Source organism: Aulonocara stuartgranti (assembly GCF_965226115.1).
Source record: "Aulonocara stuartgranti genome assembly, chromosome: 2".
Lineage (NCBI taxonomy): Eukaryota > Metazoa > Chordata > Actinopteri > Cichliformes > Cichlidae > Aulonocara > Aulonocara stuartgranti.
The window spans coordinates 15,885,895-15,904,321 of NC_138940.1; the positions used below are offsets into that span (position 1 = coordinate 15,885,895).

An 18,427-nucleotide genomic window follows, 5' to 3' on the forward strand; every position below is an offset into this window, starting at 1 on the left:
GGAGCAGCAGCTGCTCTACTCTGAGCCCCTCCCGGATGGCCGAACTTCTCACCCTATCTCTAAGGGAGAGGCCAGCCACCCTTCGGAGGAAGCTCATTTCTGCCGCTTGTATCTGCCGCTTGTATCCGCGATCTCGTTCTTTCGGTCACTACCCACAGCTCGTGGCCATAGGTGAGGGTAGGGACGTAGATCGACCGGTAAATTGAGAGCTTCGCTTTTACACTCAGCTCCCTCTTCACCACGACGGACCGGTGCAGCGTCTGCATTACTGCAGCTGCAGCCCCAATCCATCTGTCGATCTCCGGCTCCCTTCTCCCATCACTCGCGAACAAGACCCCGAGATACTTGAACTCCTCCACTTGGGGCAGGAACTCATCCCCGACCCGGAGTGGGCACTCCACCCTTTTCCGGCTGAGAACCATGGCCTCAGATTTGGAGGTGCTGATCCTCATTCTCGCTGCTTCACACTCGGCTGCGAACTGTTCCAGGGCGAGCTGGAGGCCCTCACCCGATGAAGCCAACAGAACCACATCATCCGCAAAAATCAGAGATGAGATTCTGAGGCCACCAAAGCGAAAGCCCTCCGCCACTTGGCTGCGCCTCGAATTCCTGTCCATAAAAATTATGAACAGAACCGGAGACAAAGGGCAGCCCTGGCGGAGCCCATCACCCACCGGTAACGAGTCCGACTTATTGCCGGCAATGCGAACCAAGCTCTTGCAACGGTTGTATAGGGATCAAATGGCCCGTAGCAATGGGCCAGACACCCCATACTCCCGCAACACCTCCCACAGGACACCCCAAGGGACACGGTCGAATGCCTTCTGCAAGTCCACAAAACACATGTACACTGGTTGGGCAAACTCCCATGCACCCTCAAGTATCCTGGAGAGGATAAAGAGCTGGTCCAGTGTTCCGCGACCAGGACGAAAACCGCATTGTTCCTCCTGTATCCGAGGTTCTACTAGCGGACGAACTCTCCTTTCCAGCACCCTGGCATAGACTTTCCCAGGGAGGCTGAGGAGTGTGATCCCCCTGTAGTTGGAACACACCCTCCGGTCCCCCTTCTTAAAGATGGGGACCACCACCCCGGTCTGCCAGTCCACAGGTACTGCCCCTGATCTCCACGCAACATTGCAGAGGCATGTCAACCAGGACAGCCCTACAACGTCCAGAGCCTTCAGGAACTCGGGGCGGACCTCATCAACACCAGGGGCTCTGCCACCAAGGAGTTGTTTAACTGCCTCAGTGACCTTGCCCCTGGAAATTGGTGGGTCATTCCCCTCATCCCCAGACTCTGCTTCCTCCTCGGAAGACGTGTCAGTGGGATTAAGGAGGTCCTCGAAGTATTCCTTCCACTGCCTGACAATTTTCTCAGTCGACGTCAGCAGCGCTCCGCCAGCACTATACACAGTGCAGGTAGAGCACCGCTTTCCCCTCCTGAGACGTCTGACGGTTTGCCAGAATCTCTTCGAGGCAGTCCGAAAGTCTTTTTCCATGGCCTCTCCGAACTCCTCCCACACCCGAGTTTTTGCTTCAACCACTGCCCGAGCCGCATTCCGCTTGGCCTGTCGATACCTGTCGGCTGCCTCCGGAGTCCCACAGGCTAACCAAGCCCGATAGGACTCCTTCTTCAGCCTGGTGGCTCCCTTCACCTCTGGTGTCCACCATTTGGTTCGGGGATTACCACCACGACAGGCACCAACCACCTTGCGGCCGCAGCTCAATGCAGCAGCTTCGGCAATGGAGACGCTGAACATGGTCCATTCGGACTCAATGTCCCCAGTCTCCCTCGGAATGCTGTTGAAGCTCTGCCGGAGGTGTGCGTTGAAGATCTCGCGGACTGGGGCCTCTGCTAGATGTTCCCAGCACACCCTCACTACGCGTTTAGGTGCACCAGGTCTGTCCAGCGTCCTCCCCCGCCACCTGATCCAACTCGCCACCAGGTGGTGATCAGTTGACAGCTCAGCCCCTCTCTTTTCTTTTCTAGGTGCAGGAAATGCAAAACATGTCACTGAGAAAATTCATCATGTAATAGCAGGGTGTAAAATGCTAGCAGGCAGGGTATACATGGAATGCTATTACCAAGTGTTTGACATGGTATACAGGAACATCTGTGCCGAGTATGGGATACACTCCCCAGAGTTGTTAAGAATGACCGAGCTAAGATCTTATGGGACTTTCAGATACAGACAGACAAACTGGAGATGGAAAACCAAGCGGACATAATAGCAACATCAGGAAGACGGAACATGAGAAGGCTGAGAAATACCAAGGAGCTCAGGGAGATGTGGAGGGTTACAGCAACATAATCTCTGTGGTAATTGGAGCACTCAGGCCAGTGGCCTCTATACTGGGCTTGTGGCTTTAACAGATCCCAGGAATGACATCCAAGATTTCTGTCCAGAAGAGAAATCTTTCACATATCACTTGCTTAACAACATGCCAGGGCTGGTATCTGGTATCTGAAGCTGAGTTTGGACAATGACAATTTTTGTAACTTTAACCTTCTTTCTGTACACTACCACAGTAAATATGAAATGAAACAAATTAAGATGTGACTGAACTGAAGACTTTAAGCTGTAATTCACTCGGGTTGTTTCCTCAAGAGTCAGTTTTGATTAGCTTTTGAGGAAGGTTAAACCGAAAGATTCAAGAAACGTTGAATCTAAAGCAACCCCCCCCCCCCCCCCCCCCCCCAAAAAAAAGACTCTACTCTTTTGATTCACAACAAGTTTTCTAACTTACATCTAACCTACCAAAACAAAGTGATTTGGTTTAGTATCATAGTGATTCAGCTGTTTGCAGAAAATGATGTATGGGATGTCATTTTATGGAAGCAGATTTAAAACCATGAGCCATTGGTTACACATTTTAATCAATCCAAACATTTGTGTTTCATTTATTCTTTGTTGTGTGTTATGTGTGATTTCGTGTGTATTATGGAGAAGACAAATTAGAGAGCAAAGTGCAGCAGAGAAAAAGAAGAAGTAAGAAAAAAATGTTTAGAGAGAGTAGGACAGGAAATGAAAAGGCTAAGGCGAGGTCAGGAAAGGTTGCTCAATCCTGGTAATTTGACAACAGGTTGTACGCTCTCATAGTCCCACCATGTGAAATGAAGTAAGGGAGGAAGGAAGGTGATAAAGAGAGGGAGCAGAGAGGGTGTGAACTAGTCGTTATTTCACATTTACACCAGCTGACAGAGAGCTGCTCTCATTTTTGACAGGAAATGGCTTCTCAGCTTTCGGATGGACATGAAACAGAAGACGGAGCACCCTGCAGATTGTTTTTCAAACATATGCAACTAGGTTCTATAAGTAACCAAAAACAGAAGATTGCACTTGTTTCAGAGTAAATCCAAGGTGGGAGTTTAATCTGGCCATCTTGGTGAGGTGGAAAAAATATTTTCCTTAGGTACCTGGCACTGACCCTTGGAACAAAGTTGAAATTGCTGGGTCAGCTACCTGTGTTACAGGTGCCCTGATTTATGCGATCTGACACATGCCTCCTGTTCACAGGTGTTCCTTGAGTGCCATTCCCAAAATAGTTGTCTTCAAGCAGTGCCAAAACTAGCACTTGTTAGTCAGCCAGATAAATATACACTGCTCAAAACAATTAGAGGAACTCTTTAAAAACACATCATATCTCAATGGAAAAAAAATCCTTGCTGAAAACTATACTAATATTGCCAGTGTAAAGTGTTAGGGGTGAAGGGATGTCTTTGTATCCAGCCCTCCATCAATCAAAGTGGAAACTTTTGTGGTGAGTCAGATTTGATAAAATGTTATAGCAGCAACTAGCATCTAGTTTGTGTGGCTCCCACATGCTTGTGACATGCTTCTTTTTTTTTTCTTTGGTTTGGTTCTTTTGCCATCAGAATTATTGTCTAAAGGCCTGGAAAGATGCCCATCGGATTTACTTTACCAAACTGACCATCCCAGCCTTGCCGTAATGGTCCATTTGATTCACCTTTTATTGTTTATTTTATTTTCACTTACTGAATACGGGACAGACTTGACTGGGGGAAAGAAGGGGAGAAAGAAAGAGGGAAAGAGAAACAGCTGAGAAGAGGGACGGGGGAGAAGGGCAAAAGACAAAAACCAACAGAACGGGCAGAGAAAAAAAATGCATATATCAATCACCTGGATCACCTGCTGAGAAAGAAAAAAGAAAGCAAGCAGAAGAGAACAAGAGTAATAGAATAAACAACATCACAATGATATATGGGAATATGACAGTAAATACTAAATGTTAAACATTATTGTGCAGCACATAAGATCAACAGAACACAGTGTGCTTTGAGGTAGGAGCCAAAAAGGGTGTAGTTTGTGGGTGTGATCACCCGTGTGTACACCTGTGAGCATGGACGCGCTTGTTTTTTGTTTTTTTAAAAGGTTCCTTCATGTAATAATCTGCTAGAGGGTGTGGGGGGGCCACAGCCCCGTCCTCCAGGGCGTGAAGCAGGTGTGGAGGAGATCAAAACTCCAGACATCCAGAGGCCCCCAGAACACAAGAGACCAAGGAAGACCAACAGAGGGGCAGCTGCGCCACTGTCCCGGAAAGAGCTGAGGAGAGTCCCAGATGAAGGCTCACTCAGCAGCCGCGGAGCAGAAGCCAGGGGGAGTTGCAGTGACGCGCCCGTGAGCTCCGCCGGCAGCCAGCTGCGCCTGAGTGACCGAGCCCCAGGCCGAGAGGCCGGGGGCACCCCACCTCCGAAGTGGCCCGAGCGAGCCCCAGGCTCCAGGCCCCGATAAGCAGCCGCCAAGGAGTGAGCCGGTGTGTACCTGGACGCCCATCCCCGGACACAAAGAACCACCAACGCACCGATGTCTGAGGGGGTCTGCCACTGGCAGGGGAAGTGGTGGTAGGGGGAGATAGGCCTCCAAACCTTGGAGGGCCTGAGATGTCCCCAGAGAGGTGGCGCCTGACACCCAACCTGACATATAGACACAGACATACAGGCACACACAGATACAAACATCCATTCCCACCCTCATGCTCTCATATGCACTTACTCCACACTCAACCAACGTGGAGACAGACATAAACAGACGTTGTACACACGATCACACTCCCCAAGCGTACTCTACAAACCGGGTCTAGGTGCCCCCGCCCCTGGAGGGGGGAACTGCACCCAGACCCAGGTGGTGTTTCCCTTTTCCCTGCGGTGGGGGGAGGCAGACCGCCCCGACTCCGCAGCAGCAGGAAGGCTCCACACTCCAGACCGCAGTCGGACGGCCAACTCCTCCTCCTAGTCCTAGCCCCCCTGCTCCAGCAGGTCGCAGAGAACGGGGGTGAGAGAAGACTCCGAACCTCCCTCCACCCGCTCATTGTAATGTTGATGCATGTGTGTTCTAAGGTGCATTTAAAACCCAGGAGGGCTTGGAGCTACCTGCCAGAGAGCAGCAGGTAAGCGCATGGTCCCTCCTGCTAGCCCTCAATGTCTACGTGTATTTAAAATTGAGAGGTGGGCAACGATGCCAGGGGTGGGGTGTACACCCTGATGGTACTTTGGACTCCGTGTATCGTGCCCACCCCCAAGATCCTATATGTATGTGTAATGAGAGTGTGAGTAATGTGAATGTCTAAGTTGTGGGATAAAATTGAGGCAGAGGCAGCCAGAAGGGGACAGAGGGGGGGGTAGCCTCCTCTGCACCCTGGTGACATACCCCTACTCCAAGGCCCTGCATGTGTGGGTGGTTGTGGTGGAGCGGGAAGAGGGAGGCAGCTGGAGATGGGGAGGGAAGGAAGGGAGGGGCAAGTGACCCCTCCCTGGGGCCAGCTCCCCCGCTGACCCCAGTAGGCACCCCCATACTCCGCGACCCGCCAGGGAAAGGGGGCCCAGGCCCATCCAGACCGGGCCCAGTGCAGCAGCGCCGCCCGGCCCCACAGAGCCCGGGACAGTCCACCCAACCCCACCACAGAGAAAACTGCACCCACCACCATCCACTCATCTTCCAGACTACATAAGACAATAAACACCCAGGCTGAGATCTTCCTCCACCTCTCCTGTATCTCCCCCTCCTGCAGAGGCAGCTCCTGAGGAGAGGAAAGCTCCTGCAAGATGTGACAATCTCCCCCACCAGTTGAAGAGCCCCCCAGGTGGCTCGACGCACCGGCGGCACCCTGCTCCAGGGCTGGGCCCCCATGCACCCACCCGCCCACAACCCCGGCAACACACCAACCAGGACCCAAGGCCCGGTCCGGGTCCCAGCCCAGAGACGGAGCGCCCCCAGAACCTCACGCCCATCCCGGACCCACCCAGGGGCAGCCAGGCTACCAGGTCAGTAACCCACGTCCGTCAGCACAGACCCTCCCCTAGCCCCGCTGCACGCAGCCGCGAGGAAACAGTCACCGGAGAGCCAACAGAGCCCCTAACCGGACATGACCGCTACCCCGGGTTGAGCCCCCCAAGGAAGATGCCTCTGGGGAACCCCCCGACGCCCTAAGCCTGTCCCTACCCCCACACCAATCACAACAGTGAAGGCGGGACCAAACTATGACCCCCCACCCCCACTAGGTGATGGAGCTGATCAAAGGAGCCCAGAGCAATTGATCTGATGTGGTGGCAGAGGCTGTATCAAGACTAATGTAAACTAATAGATAATTTCTATATTGGTTAGAATTAAGATTATTTTTATTTTTCCAGTTCATGAGGACTGTTTTCTTGGCTATGCATAGGGCAGTGAAAACCATATGGGCGATATTCTTTTCTGAAGTGACTAAGCTGCCCAACAAACACACTAAGGGGGAAGTTGGAATGTTACATTTCAGACACTTCGATAAGTCTTCACATATCTCGCGCCAAAACTTCTGAACTGGTGGACAGAACCAAAGAGCGTGGATATAATTGTCCGGTGAATTGGTTTGGCAGTGTGAGCAGTTGTTGGTAGACGTAAAGCCCATCTTGAACATCCGATGACCTGTATAGTGCACTCTATGTAATATTTTGTATTGAATTAACTGAAGACTGGGATTTCTAATTAGATGAAAGGTTTTTAAGCAAATCTGAGACCAGAAGTTTAGGTCTAAGTTAACTGATAAATCCGCTTCCCATTTTGCAATAGGAAGTGATATTGATTCATCTGTTTTAGAAAGCATTCTGTATATTTTGGATAGTAATTTGGGGGGTTTAAGAGTAAGAAATTGAACCACACTTGGTGGTGTTTGTAGTTCAACTTGACCCGGTTTAAATTTCTTTTTTACTATGGATTTAATTTGTTGATATTCTAAAAATCTTTTCTTGTTGATCCCATATTGTGTAACTAGTCCGTCAAATGAAATAAATTCTGTTCCTTCTAGTATATGTTCTAAATATTTGATTCCTTTATCACTCCAATCTGAAAAGTTTATCATATTATTGTTTTGTAATATGTCAGGGTTGTTCCAGATAGGTGTACGTTTGCATGGGATTAATGAAGACGCCGTCAATTTTAGAAACTCCCACCATGCTGTCAGAGAAGAGCTGATGTTGATGCTTTTAAAGCATTCATGTCGTTGGATGTTTGAGCTGATAAATGGTAGGTCTGAGATCTCTAGATTATTGCAGAGTGCTTGTTCTACATCTAGCCAAGGTTCATCTAAGAGGGTGTGTTTTAGCCATCCTGAGATAAACTGAAGCCTGTTGGCTAAGAAGTAGTGCTGAAAGTTAGGCAGTTCTAGTCCTCCTTTATCCTTGGTCTTTTGTAGTGTTTTTAAGCTTATACGTGGGGGTTTATTTTTCCAAAGGAATTTGGACATACATGAATCTAGAGATCTGAACCAATCTTGTGGCGGTTTAGTTGGGATCATTGAGAATAAATAATTTATTTTTGGTAAGACCATCATTTTTATAGCGGCAACCCTTCCCATGAGTGATATGGGTAGACATTTCCATCTAGCCAGATCATCTTCTACCTTCTTTAAAAGTGGGATATGGTTTAATTTAGTTAGATCTGCTAGCTTGGGAGAAACATTAATACCTAAATATTTTATATTTCCCGATTGCAGTGGTGTAGAAGAGGAATTATGGAGGGAGCAATTAATCGGTAGAACTGTAGATTTTGACCAGTTAATTGAGTAATCTGATATTCTTGCAAAATAGTTTATCAATTCAATCACCCCAGAGATATTGGTTTGTGAATTTTGGAGAAAGAGTAACACATCATCCGCATAAAGGCTGATTTTATGTTCCACGTTCTTGCATTTTATGCCCTTAATTACTGAATTCTGTCTAATTGCTGCTGCTAGTGGTTCAATAAAAATTGCAAATAGTGAAGGGGAGAGTGGGCATCCCTGCCTGGTGCCCCTCAAGAGACAGAAGCTGGAGGATGTCTGGTCATTTGTTCTAACACAAGCTGTTGGGGAATTATATAATATTTTTAACCAGTTTATGAAAGAGGATCCAAAACCAAATTTGTGTAAAGTTGCAAATAGAAATTTCCAGTTAACTCTGTCAAATGCTTTTTCTGCTTCTAAAGAGAATATTGTAGTTTCTAGGTTTTTACTGTATGAGTAGTCTATCAAATTAAGTAATCTACGTGTATTTGTTGATGAGTGCCTACCTTTTATGAAACCAGTTTGGTCAGGATGAATTAAGAGGGGGGTTATTTTCTCCAGTCTCTTTGAGAGAGCTTTGCAGATTATTTTAAGGTCTACATTTATAAGGGATATTGGACGATAGCTTGAGGGATATACAGGGTCTTTGCCTGGTTTTAGCAGGAGATTAATGTTTGCAGAATTCATATTTGATGGAAGTCTGCCCTTTTCTTTAATTTCCAACAACGTTCTGTAGAAAACTGGTGCTAGAATCGACCAGAATTCTTTGTAGAATTCTGCAGGAAAGCCGTCTGGACCTGGAGCCTTATTATTGGGCATACTTATCAGGGCTTCCTGGAGTTCACCTGGTGTCAGTGGTGAATCCAGTGCCATTCCTTGAGTGTCCAATAATTTTGGAAGAGTTATGTTGTCCAAAAACTGATCAATTTCTTTTTTAGATGGGTTTATTTGTGGTGAATACAACGTTTTATAGAAATCCCTGAAAATGTTGTTTATTTGTATCGGATCATATATTGTGTTCCCAGATGAATCTTGAACAGCACATATAGTTGTTTTTTCTTTATTTATTTTTAGCCGGTTTGCTAGAAATTGACCGGATTTATTACCATGTTCATAATTTTGTAGGCGTAGTCTTTGTACTAAGAATTTTGTTTTTTTATCAATTATCTCATTTAATTCTAGTTTTGTTTTGCGTATTTTGTTCAATGTTTCCTGATCTTGGTGGGACGCGTAGGCTTCTTCTAGTGATTTGATGTTTTTTTTCTAATTCCTGAATATTTTTGTTTTCTTTTTTCTTTTTATGTGATGAGAAAGAAATTATTTTACCTCTCATCACAGCTTTCCCTGCTTCCCATAGAACAGAAGCTGATGTTTCGGGAGTGTCATTATAGTTCAAATATGAAGTCCACTCTTTTTTAAAATATTTAATAAAGTTTTCATCTTTAAGTAGTGATATATTAAATCTCCAGTTTTTTCTTGGCGTGGTATTATTCTTGTGCATTAGTGTTAAAGATACAGGACCATGATCGCTGACAGCTATAGGGTGAATCTCAGTGTCTGAAATGTCGTTCAGCAGTGAGCTGCTGACCAAAAAATAATCCAGACGAGAGTAGGAGTGATGGACATGTGAGAAAAAAGTATATTCCTTACTGGTGGGGTGAAGGGAGCGCCATGCATCGCAAAGACCAAAGTCGCTCATATACTGTTTGATTATATTTGTGGACTGCCAATTACGCTGAGTTCCCGCTGTATTGAGCCTATCCATGTCTTCATTTAGTCCAAGGTTGAGGTCACCTCCAAGAACAAGTGTGCCATCTAAGTGTTCAGAGAGTGCACTGAAAAAACCGTGAAAGAATGAGGGATCATCAACATTTGGACCATATACACTTGCAATACATAGCTTTTTATCACGTATAGATAGTTTAATGATTAAGAATCTGCCCTCTGGATCTATAACTGTATCGAGTACTGTGAAATTAATATTTTTATGTATTAAAATTGCTGCTCCCCTTTGTCTAGAATTATAACAAGTTGAGAACACATTAGGAAACTCAGGTGTTTTAAGTTCATTCGAACCTCTAAGAGGTCTGTGGGTCTCTTGTAATAGGACAACATCTGCCTGTAGTTTTTTGAGTTGGTTAAATATTTTTAGCCTCTTTTCTCTGGAGCCAGCTCCATTTATATTCCATGTAATGAACCTCAGTGTACCCATAGATGTTTGTGTATAACTAGGGATGTATGCTGTGTGCGTTGCTTAGACAGGTGGAGAGAATACGTCACTTGTTCATAAATAAAGAGAAGGAGAGAGAGAAAAAATGTGTGGCGAGATGCTCCCTGAGTCTGACTTTGTGTATGCATAGTTACTAATATGAGTAGGCTTGGCTTAAGTGTGTGTGTATCTTATATGACTGTGTGCGCTGTCTGACTGATGTAAATGTGCTGCCGTTGAGCGCATGGTGCGTATGTGTCGAAATAAAGGATGTTTGTGGATGAGTGTCGAAGAAGCTGATCGAGGCAGTGAAAGGAATAAAGAAAGAAACCAAGGACAGGGGTGAGCAGCATAAAACCAAGAGGGGGAAAAGAGAGGAGGAAAAAAAAAAAAAAAACGAGAAGAAAAAAAAAAAACAGAAACAAAACGTAAACATTCCAATTAAATCCCTGACGGAGAGTGACGGTGTTAATTCTGCTATGAAATCACACTTTAAGATGCGATTTGATACTGGTAAGTTAAACAGATGTTAATGCAAGTTAGTGTGAGTGGATAGGGAAATGGTGTAGCTGATTCTTATCTGGTGTGAGGTTAATACAGCGTGATGTTGGGGTCGCGGTGGAGCTGTCCATCCACGTACAGCCGGTCCACAGCGATGACAGCGCGGGAGCCCTTCTGGATGAAGCCGCGTCGGATTGGGAAGAGGACCCTGCGTCGTTCCAAGATCTCTTTGGGGAACTGGTCGTTCACGCTGAAGTCCGTTCCTTTTAATTCCCTGCCGCGGCTTTTCACATGTTGCTTTTGTTTGAAGTGGCCGAATTTGGCCACGATAGGACGTGGTCTCCCGGCCGTAGCCCGAATGGGGCCGAGGCGATGTACCCGATCGAAGACGATGTTCTTCACAGTGTCCTCCGGCAGCTTCAGGTGGGTTTTGATGAAGCTTTTTACCGTGGTCTCCACGTCCTCTCCAGCGGCTTCTGGAATACCAGAAAATACCAGATTATCACGCATGCTACGAGTTTGTAGATCGATAACTGTTTCTTTTATTTTTTTATTTTCTCTATTGAGCTGGGTAACATTATCTGTGAGACATTTCACCGACTCCCTTAGCGTGGCATTTTCAGCAGCAAGCGTTTCCACCTGCTGCTGGCTGTACTCCAGGGATTCTCGCAAGCATTTAAATTCTCGGTGAAGAATCTCCACCAAGGACAGCCTTGCGTCGAAACTGGACAATCGCTTGTCGATTGACTCCAATATGTCGGCAATATCTTTGCTGGCTGGCGATGTTGAGCCGGGGGAATCTGCCGGGCGTTGTCTTTTCGACGACGGCGTCTCAGCTTTGGCCGGGGAAGCTGCACACGGGGTCTTCTTCATCACGAGATCCTGAAAGCACTGATCGATGTAATCTTGGAGAGTCTCTAAACTCTCCTCGTTGTTCTCCAGGGTGTTGGAGATTATTTAGACAAATAGTGTTAGTTATAAGACAATTGATAAGTGTATTTGGTAATGCTGAAGCTTAAATGAATTTGTTCAAATCTAAACTACCATTTGCTTTAATTTTCCGCCAAAATCTCCGGCGTCTGACATCAGTTACAACATGAGTCGCTTACCTTGTCCGTCACTTCCGTCACTTACTCACCTGCCCGTCACTTACTCACCTCTGGATTTCCTTTTCTAAAAATATATCATACATTTAACAGGGCAGCGGCAGAAATGAGCTTCCTCCGAAGGGTGGCTGGCCTCTCCCTTAGAGATAGGGTGGGAAGTTCGGCCATCCGGGAGGGGCTCAGAGTAGAGCAGCTGCTGCTCCACATCGAAAGGAGCCAGCTGAGGTGGTTCGGGCATCTGACAAGGATGCCCCCTGGGCGCCTCCTGGGTGAGGTGTTCCAGGCATGTCCCACCGGGAGGAGGCCCCGGAGCTGCCCCGCGACCCGGCCTCGGATAAAGCGGATGAAGATGGATGGATGGATGGATGGATAGATTTAACAGGGCCCGTCTATACTGAGAGGTTAACCTTTGACCCACCAACAGAGCCAACCAAGGGGACCAAGTTTTACCTCACACTAGGAAGCTCAATTATGTGGGTTTTTTTTTTCTTCCCTGAGGCACATTTCTTATTTCTAAACTTTAATGTTAATATTTAATCATTTCAAAATCAGTTTGTTAAATGTTATCTAAAGATAACATCTAAAGAATTAGAAAAGAAATTAAGAATTATAAAACACATTTTCTACGAATTGTGCCCTAAAACAACAAAAATGAGACATTTGAGAGCTCAACAAGTTAAAAACTAGGATTAGAAGTTTTTTGAGTAAAAAGAACTTATAAACCAGAGTAAATAGAAAATATAGTTTAAGGACTGAGATAGTTAATGATAATTAAATGATTAACTTTTTTCCAAGTTGAATCTGACCTCTGCAGGTAAAATATAAATTGAATGCCCCAAACTAAAGAACAGAATTAGACTCACTTACCAATAATCTGAAGAATAATGAATGTCTATGCTCAGTGTGTGGTACAAATTGCTCAATGGCCTTCTTTTATTGGAATCTTTGAAATTGGACACTGAGTAATAATAAAATACCACCCTCGTGGAAAGAAGCAGCAATACCTCTGATCCCAAAAGAAGGCAAGAACAGGGAAAATTGTGAGTCTTATCGGCCAATCTCAATATTAAATGTAGATTATAAAATATTTACTTCTATAATTTGGTAAAAGATTGAACAATTCCTAGTTGATCTCATGGATGAGAATCAAACAGTATTCATTAAAAAAGTGACAAGAGTGAAAAAGCACTTAGTTGGGTCAGCTGGCCTTTTCTGTTTTGAATGTTGGAAAGGCTGGGATTTAATAATCAATTTATTACATGTATACAAGCTTTATAAATTTAACCAACTGCATGATTAAGGATTAATTGGCATCAAAGTTTTAGATTCTGTAGAGGCGCACCCCAGGGATGCTGCCTTAGCCCAACCCCCTTTTTTTTCTAGCTTATAGGACCGTTGGCGCAAAATATCAGAGAGAAGAGTGATTTAAAAAGCATGACTGTAGCAGAGGGACAATATAAAATAAGCCTTTTCACAGACAATGTAATTATCTGGCTTCAAAATCCTGATGAATCTTTGGAAAGGTATCATGCAATAAATTAAATATCAGAAAAACAAAGGTACTCTGTATTAATTATATAATGTCTAGACACATTACGGGAAATATAAAAAATAAAAACTAAAGTGCAGAGTCTATAAAATATCTGGGAAAATATATAACATATCTTGATCCAGATGCTTTGATATGATTTGCAACGTTTTAAACAAGCTTTAAAAATAATTAACAAAATGGTTAACAAGAGTTGGTTAACAGAGCACTTCAGATCTGGAATAGAGGTGATAAAGATGAATGTTTCGCCAAGGCTGTTATATCGTTTTCTTACATTACCTGATACAATTTCAGAGTCACAGTTCTCTTCATGAGATAGACAGATATCATGGCTCATTTTGGCAGGATAAAATGCATAACTATTGGGAAGCAAAAAGGAGGTCTGGCCAACCTAAAAGAATATTATGCTGCTTAGATGCAGTGCATGGTATATTGGTATACTGCCGGGTATCAAGTCAAAAGGAAACATATGGAATAAAATCTAGCTAAAATCCAACATCCAACTCCAAGCTAGACTCAGGGATAGTTCAGGGGGATAGTTCTATCTTAGGAATAACTATGAAAATATGAAACTATGAAATATTATGAAATAATGAAGAAATACAAACAAGAAGGTGGCAGCAGACTTTCAGCATAGCCCTCACAGTCTCCCATGTTTGAACCAGCAAAGACAGGTAATACATTTTCAATATTATGTGGGAAGAGGATGACAGCTATTTGTATTTGAGGAAAACAAACTTTAAATATTTCAACTAAAATAAAAAAGGAATTTAAATAATAAAATAATGAACTTTTCTTTACTTACAATTTATAGATTTTATGATCAGGAAATGCTCTTAAAGGTTGTTGTCATGGTCCAGATGAGTGTGATGTTTTTCCATAGAGCAGGGCTCCAACTCTGGGCAGAGTCTCCATTCTCCATCTCACCTGTCTGCGATCAGTCTACGGTATTTAAGACCAGCACACTCAACATTTCTCCGCCAGATCTACAGCTAACCAGTTTTAGTGTTAGGCTGCCAAGCTCACTTGTGATTTCCTCAGTATTTTCGCTTATTGTGTTTTCTCTGTTTTAGTAACCTGCCTGGTTATCACGTTGCTCTTTTGGACAATACTCACCTTCATTTTGGACGCTTCCTGCAATCACGCAGTCTGGTTACTCTCACTTCCTTTCTGCACTCCACCTGCCTGCCTCCCTGCCACAGCTTCTGGAGCAGTACATTGTACATCTTGGATTCACCCAGGACTGAAACCTCACCCGGACCTTTGGACTGCCCTCCTTCCACGCCATACTTCACCTGCAACGTGTAAGCCATTAGGAACATTTCCCATCATACTTACCGTTAACCACGGGAACCCAGCTGACTCCCTGTCTCCTCTCATTCTAGTGACTCTGCACTTCTCCGCCCGCGCCACAGCCCCCTTTACCCCCCTTGGACCAGTTTCATGGACTTTTGAATTTAACATTAGTTCACAGATTAGGCTTCTCGTTTCAGGTTTAGTCTCATAGTTCACAGTTTATAGTTGTCACCTTAAAGTCTTGTTTCACGCTGTAAATCAAGCACTGTTTTCACATCTACTTGTGAGTCCGTCTGTGTCTGCACTTTGAGTGCTTGCACCTGGTCTGACCTCTCGGTCGTGACAGTTGTTTCAAGGCTATAGGCCTGTTTTCACAATAGCGATTTTATATTCATTGTCAAACAGAATTACACACCAAACTATCAAAGTGGTTGGTAATCCAAGTACGCAACACAACAAACATCTATTAATTCTACAAGCTGTCAGACATTTGGTTGAAAAAAAACCTTATTCGGTTTGTTTTCCCCTTATGTATTAAAAATAAACTATTTGGGTCACAAGGACACTACTAGAGAATGTGTGGAGACATGGTTGCTGACCACTTCCACATGTTTTGTGCTTGTGCAAAGATTCACCCATTTTTGGGATATAGTTATTCATGCATTAGAGACTACTCTATAGTAAAAAAAAAAATAAAAAAAAAGACAAAATAAAAAAAAAGGTGGGTTGATGTACCTGGAACTGACACCAGTTGAAATATTTCAAAAGTAAGATATCTATCTTTCTGGCATGTAAGAAGGACATTGCAAGGAAATGGTCAAGCTTTGACTACCCCAATACCAAACCAATGGACATGCATTGATTTGATCCTGATTTAAAACATATAATATATTATTGCCTCAGTTTTATTTTCCCTTTTTTTAAGCAGTTCAATGAGAAACATGCAGATATTTGTGTGTGTGTGTGTGTGTGTGTGTGTGTGTGTGTGTGTTGTGTGTATGTGCTTTAATACATTGAAAGTCTGCTGTAAATTTCCTACCCCTCTATTTAATCTTCGATTTTTCTTTATAGTCGCACACACCACATGTAGCCCGATCACTGCAGTGATCATGAATTTTTAACCAAAACGATGTCACTTGAGAGTCAGCTTGCCAATATACAGAATGTTAATGTGGTCGAACAATATTCGCAAGGTAGAAGTACTCAGTCTGCTCTCTAAGACTGGTCCATGAATTGAGCTGGGGAACTCCAGAGCCTTTAAGCAACTCATTTGGTATTCTTCATTGCACAGCCAACAGTTTGGCAAGTGCTGGAAGTGTCACCAAGTCTGCAGAAGACTTGGTAACTGTCATGGTCCGGGGCCCGGCGTCCGAGGTGCTGATGGGATGCCCACTCCCGTGGGCATGGCTGCTAACTCCACACCTGCATCCCATCCCGGGCGATCACCAGGTGGACTATTTAATCCTGCCCAGCCTGCTGCTCCACGCCAGTCCGTAGTCGTCCTTCTGCGATCACAGCTCGGCGTGTTTGAGCCACCAGCCTGTCCACCTGCCTGTCCGGAATTTGGATCAAAATCAGCCCCAGCCGCCTCGACCTTTCTGAAGCTTCTCCTCACGGACCCTCACCCCTCCCTCTGGTTCCCTCGGCCCCGCTATCATCGTAAGACGCGTACTCTACTTCCCTTCGTATGCTGCCGTTTTCCCACACCCCAATAATCCTTTTTTCCTTTTTCTGTTTCAGCCTCCCACAGTCCCGCTCTCGGCGTTCCTGCGCGATTCACCTCCCGGTCCCTCGGTTTTTCTGGTTCCGTGCGTTTTTTCCCTTCTACCCTCCCGGGACACCCTCAGTTATAATAAAGTTTATTTTTTGTTCTCTCATACCGCTGTGTGTGTGTGTTCTGCTCCTGGGTCCAGCTTGTGCGTGGAACTTCGGTTCATGACAGTACGGACTGGCCAGTATGGACCCAGCAGATCCACTCCGCTCCGCTATTAATAAATAGGGCGCTATTCTTGGTCGCCACGATCAGCAGCTCCAATCGCTCCAGGAACAGCTGCGAACCAAGCCGCCCGACCCCGTGCTCCGCAGCGTTTCGCCCCCGCCTTTGGAGCCCTTCCACGGGGAGTTAGACCTGTGTGGGGGGTTCCTCTTTCAATGCTCCTTGTTCTTCAGCCGCATGCCACACGCCTTCCCCACGGATGCAGCTAAGATCTCCTATTTCGTGGGTTTGTTACGGGGACGCGCTTTAGCGTGGGCTGAGGCCTACTTAACCTCTCACCCCATTCGTGATTGCGATTACGATGATTTCCTGGAGGAGTTCCGGGCTACGTTCTCCCCTCCGGTCTCAGAGGATGACGCCCCCTCCGTGGGGTTTTTTTACGGTCACTAACCGACCAGATGAAGGACCAACTAGCTTTTCACGAGGAAACTAAATCCTTCGAAGAATTGGCTTCCCTCGCCCGTAGGATCGATAGACGCCTGCGGGAGAGGGATGCCGAGCAGCGGCTTAAGCCTATGGGCTCCGTATTGCGCCCCGGGATCCGTGTTTCTCCGCCCCCGCCCACGGCTGCGTGTGCGCGCTCTCCGTCGCCTCCCCCGCCCGAACCCATGCAGATCGGCCGCTCTCGGCTTTCTCCGGAGGAGAGGGAACGCCGATTCCGGGCTGGGGAATGCCTGTACTGTGGGAGGCCCGGTCACCGCATCGCTGTTTGCCCGGTCCGCCCAAACGACCCGGCCCACCGGTAAGTCCGGGGATACGGGTGGGCAGCACTTTAAGCACTACTAGACCCCGATTATTACTGTCCGTTACCCTCGTGACTAATAACCAGACCTTTACATGCTCCACGCTGGTGGACTCCGGGGCGGAACAGAACCTTATGGATGAGAGACTGGCTAAAAAGTTAGCGGTGTCTCTTACTCCACTCGAGCCGCCCATCCCTGCGTCCACATTGAATAATCAAGTGTTTGCTTATATCACCCACCAAACCGCACCAGTACAGTTAGTCGCATCAGGAAATCACCAGGAGCAGCTTTCCTTTTCACTTTTCCCGCTCCTGACACCCCACTTATCTTAGGTTACCCCTGGCTACAGAAACATAACCCTCACATTGATTGGGCCGGAAAGAGAATCGCGAGCTGGAGTGTGTTCTGTCTGGCGAACTGTTTGGGGGCTGCCGTTCCCCCCGCGGAACTCAGCCCCGCCACCCGCACCAGACCTCTCTTCCGTGCCCCCCGAATATCACGATCTTCGGCAGGTGTTCAGTAAGGACGAGGCGCTCTCACTACCTCCTCACCGTCCATATGACTGTGCCATTGATTTACTCCCGGGAGCTTCGCTGCCCTCTAGCAGACTGTATAACCTGTCTCGCCCCGAAAGAGAAACCATGGAGAATTACATCCAGGAATCGCTAGCGGCAGGACGTATCAGGCCGTCGTCCTCCCCCGTCGCTGCGGGTTTTTTCTTTGTGGGAAAAAAGGACGGGACGCTTCGCCCCTGCATCAATTACCGGGGTCTAAACGACATCACCGTCAAGAATAAATATCCCCTCCCGCTAATTAATTCTATTTTTGACTCACTCCAGGAAGCCACAGTCTTCACCAAGCTGGATCTGCGGAACGCCTATCACCTGGTTCGGATACGCGAGGGTGACGAGTGGAAGACCGCCTTCAACACCCCACTGGGGCATTTCGAATATCTGGTGATGCCGTTTGGGCTAACTAACGCCCCGGCGG

At 46.2% G+C, this 18,427-nt stretch overlaps 1 protein-coding gene and 1 long non-coding RNA gene across 2 annotated transcripts; one reads left to right on the plus strand and one right to left on the minus strand.

Moving 5' to 3' along the window:
• Positions 1-3,868: 3,868 nt before the first annotated feature.
• LOC309717332 (uncharacterized protein) lies at positions 3,869-11,867 on the minus strand. Its single transcript, XM_082551836.1, has 2 exons — positions 10,887-11,867; positions 3,869-4,151 (listed from the first exon to the last, which is right to left on the minus strand). The coding sequence occupies exons 1-2, from the start codon at positions 11,618-11,620 to the stop codon at positions 4,148-4,150; spliced, it is 738 nt and encodes a 245-aa protein (XP_082407962.1). The 5' UTR covers positions 11,621-11,867; the 3' UTR covers positions 3,869-4,147.
• Positions 11,868-14,292: 2,425 nt separating this feature from the next.
• On the plus strand, positions 14,293-14,966 carry LOC309717669. The gene is made up of 3 exons (XR_014279786.1): positions 14,293-14,349; positions 14,476-14,706; positions 14,788-14,966. It is a non-coding gene; the product is annotated as an uncharacterized lncRNA (long non-coding RNA).
• The last annotated feature ends 3,461 nt before the right edge of the window (positions 14,967-18,427 follow it).

Bases quoted from the DNA above. Each gene is read 5' to 3' on its own strand.
- LOC309717332 (XM_082551836.1), bottom strand. From the start codon at position 11,620: ATGAAGAAGACCCCGTGTGCAGCTTCCCCGGCCAAAGCTGAGACGCCG.